The sequence below is a fragment of the Gallus gallus genome, chromosome 20 (assembly GCF_016699485.2).
Source record: "Gallus gallus isolate bGalGal1 chromosome 20, bGalGal1.mat.broiler.GRCg7b, whole genome shotgun sequence".
NCBI classification, from domain to species: Eukaryota; Metazoa; Chordata; class Aves; order Galliformes; family Phasianidae; genus Gallus; species Gallus gallus.
In genome coordinates, this window is record NC_052551.1 from 10,097,362 (window position 1) to 10,100,724 (window position 3,363).

General features: G+C 46.5%; 1 protein-coding gene across 2 annotated transcripts; it reads right to left on the minus strand.

Moving 5' to 3' along the window:
- Window positions 1-561: 561 nt before the first annotated feature.
- On the minus strand, window positions 562-2,848 carry C20orf195 (C20orf195 homolog). 2 transcript variants are annotated; one of them, XM_417439.6, is made up of 2 exons: window positions 2,689-2,848; window positions 562-1,591 (listed from the first exon to the last, which is right to left on the minus strand). In XM_417439.6, the coding sequence occupies exons 1-2, from the start codon at window positions 2,831-2,833 to the stop codon at window positions 660-662; spliced, it is 1,077 nt and encodes a 358-aa protein (XP_417439.3). In that variant the 5' UTR covers window positions 2,834-2,848; the 3' UTR covers window positions 562-659. The 2 variants fall into 2 exon arrangements, with proteins under 2 accessions (XP_417439.3, XP_040506910.1); XM_040650976.2 differs by lacking the exon at window positions 2,689-2,848 and adding an exon at window positions 1,941-2,376.
- Between the last annotated feature and the right edge of the window lie 515 nt (window positions 2,849-3,363).

Consider the following 3,363-nt stretch of genomic DNA (forward strand, 5'->3'; position numbering starts at 1 on the left):
GTTCTGTTTACGTGGCAGTTTAATTAGAAGCTGTGTGGGGATAGCTGTGTTTCGAATTAACCAAATGGTAAAAAAGAAAAGTAGCACTGAGTGTGGCACACGGCAGAAAAACTGCCTTCTAAATGTTGGTCTTCTGGGTCTGTTACACTTTCCTGTTCTGACTGATTATTGTTAATTTCCTTGCACTGTAAGGGGTGAGCACGAAATCATGATCTCTGGTCACCCCATACCTTATAATCACCTAACCATGACTTCAACGTGTGTGTAAAGCAAGCAGTGGGCTTGCTCTGGTGAATCTTTTGGGCATCTTTTGATGAATGGAAAGCACTGGGAAGTAGGGATGTTTCTACCTCCTGCACTTTGCACCCATGGTATCCTGCAGAACTGTGGGTAGCTGCTCCCACCTATGAGCTCTGAGTCCCAAATGCTGTATAAGAGTGTTATTTGTTCAGAGAAATTTGGGATTGGTTGCTGTTAACGTGGATGAACTTGTGGAGGGCATGTGCTGTCAAACACAGAACAAATTCAAGGGGGAAAAAAAACCATAGCTTAACAAAATGCTTAAATATTTGTTTTTTCTGTATTCTTCTTCTCGTTCACTTTTTTTCAAATGGAAAATAGGAGAAAACATTCTTGTCAGCCACCTCATCCTTTGGTTCTCAGGTGCTTCTGTCTTCAGCTGTGTTAGCTTTTGTCGTCAGTGTGATGGTGTCATGCCACAGTTCATAGACAAGCGTGTATATTTCTGCTCTTCTGATCATGAACTCGTAGGATCGGTCAGGCAGCAGGCCCTGGACTACACAGGTGTTGGTGGTGCGTGTCACAAGCCCACAGTGTCCAAATTCTGCCTGAGTTCCACGCTTCAGTAACTTAAAATGTAGTTCATATTGCTCATGGGGTGACTCTTGATTTTCGGTAGACCATTTGAGATGGGCCCAGTTCTTGTGTGCAAATGATTCGTTTCGATCAAACATAACTGGCATCTTTGCACAGAGAAAAAGCCTAATGTCTGGTATTTTGCTACCTCTAATATCTGCACATGACACCAAACGGTGCTTGGTGTAGAGTCTTCTTGACACTTGAATGGAAAGGAAATCGTTCATTGTCTTGGAGAGGTCTGACATTCTCTGCTCAATTAAGTCCCACTTGGAGAGGAAAGTTACCATGTCACACGTCTCTACATAGCAGACCAGCTCCTCCCGACCTTGTTGCAGCTCTTCTAACAGGTGGGTTAAAAGCTGCAGGTGGATTTCAGTCTGGGATCTTCCCAGTTTCTTCACCCTCAGGAATTTCCAGGGGTCAATTACTTGGAAGATGCTGGTAGGAAGCGCCAAGAGATTCTGGTCTCTCAGGATCAAAAACGTGGGCAGAACCTCAATGTAATAGCAACACTTCTTCAGAAGCTCTACTCTCTTCTGATGCGTCTCAAGGAGGTGGAGGCTCAGGTCGGATTGCAGGTACTGCCGTACGAGGCTGCTTCTCTCATTGTACCTCCTCCAGATGGCATTGTCTTGTTCCTCTGTGCCGCGTACAGTATTCTCTGAATTGGTTTCAAATTCATTCAAATTCACATTCATGATTCCAAAACTTGCTGTTTAGGAAAAAAAAAAAGTGGCAGTAATGAAATTAAGAAGGTAAGAAAAAGCAGCTGTGAATGGAATTGTGGCTGTGACTCCTCTCTCTCAATGATTAAAGCTTAGCTCACAGATGTATAGATGAGAAAGAACTGTTAAACTAGATGTATTTTAACAGGAATTTTCCTTTCTAGCTGTATGACTTCTAATATTTTGTGCAGTCTACTCTCATATATTTCTATCACCTGGCTCCTGTTAGCCCCCTGGGACTGCTCACACTCTGTTTAACAGATTCACTGCCAGAATTATTCTGATATACTCTGCCAAAAATTCTCCCTGTCTTATTAGCTCTTTCACTCTAGACACCTTTGTGGTCCCATACACAGTTTCTCTCCATTCTTCTAAATCTCTGAACACATCTATTCCTCTCTCTTTTGTAATCTGCCAGGCCTCTTTACTCGTTCTGTGCAGCTTTCTGGTCATAGTACCTAACTGTGATGTTTTTGTGTCTTGAAGCTAGGTGGTGTTATCCAGTTGACAAAGAAGTTTCTCTTGGCCTGGCTTTCCCTAAATAGATAATGGAAGTAATAATACTTCCTTCTTAGAGTTTCGGGAGCTAGTAAACCTGCCAGAAGTCTGGCCTCCCTGCAATTTACACTATTTCACTCATTCACACTAAATCTTTTTTTTTTCCCAAGAAAGCTGTCAACTTAAAAAAACAAACCGTATTTCCTTTTCACTTTTTCCCTCCAGAAAAATACCCTAAAACCAAAACAGTGACGCTTCTTGGCAGCCCAGCACGAAGTGAAACAGGGACAGCACGCACAACAGGTTACACCAGTGCTTTCAGAGCAATTTGGCTGTCTAGAGTGGTTTGTTTGCCCACAGACGGAGATGTGATTGTGGTTGTTTTCCTTTCTGTTTTTACATCTCTCTTTTCCTGCCAGAAACGTCTGTTTTTCAGCAGCACTGCTAGGTTGGGAATAGCAGCACTGCTAGGTTGGCAATAGCAGCACTGCTAGGTTGGCAATAGCAGAGCCTGGTGCTGCATGGCTTTGGAGAGGGCTGGGGGTAGGAAATGGGAACCACAGGGAGCTGGACCACCGTGACCCACCTTGCCCAACCTTGGGGAGCCCTCCCTCCCCCTGGCCAGCCAGGGAGCCCCGTCCCACTTCTGCACCCCTTGGTGCTCCCAGCCTGGCCTGGCCCTCGCCTTGTGGCCTGGCTGGCTGCAATCTGCAGGCCTCAGCCGTTGCCATGGCAGCGCATTGTGGTGTATGAGGGCTGAGGCCTGGGGCAGGCCTGTGGTTGGGGCTGGGTGTCTCTCCCTGATCTACCAGCAATGTGTGCGTGCATGCCGATAGTGCTGTCTCAGACTGCATTAATGAGCTGGGTGCTGGCTGTCCTGGGGCTGAGGGGCTGGGTTTTGCTTCTTCGCAAGCAGCTTCTATCCTCAGCACAGCCTGGGCTGTGCCAAGGAGCCCTGGGCTGCCAATGTGGTTTCCTGGAGAGCGGTGAAGGGATGAACAGGAGTGCGAGCGTAGCTCCCTCCCCCTCAAAAACAAGCCTGTTTTGTTTTACTTCCCATTTTGTGCCCTTGCTGTGGGCTATGGGAGCACTAAGCCAATGACAAGGCTGCGCTCTGAGGAGTCCAGGGTTTGTGCTCACTGCAATATCCAAAAGACAATTCCCAAAGCTTTGATTCCCTGTGTAAGGCATTCTCATTGCTCCTCCAGCACGCTTCACCTCTGCTGCTTGGAGCTAGGCAGCAGCTTTAGAGCCTTATCAT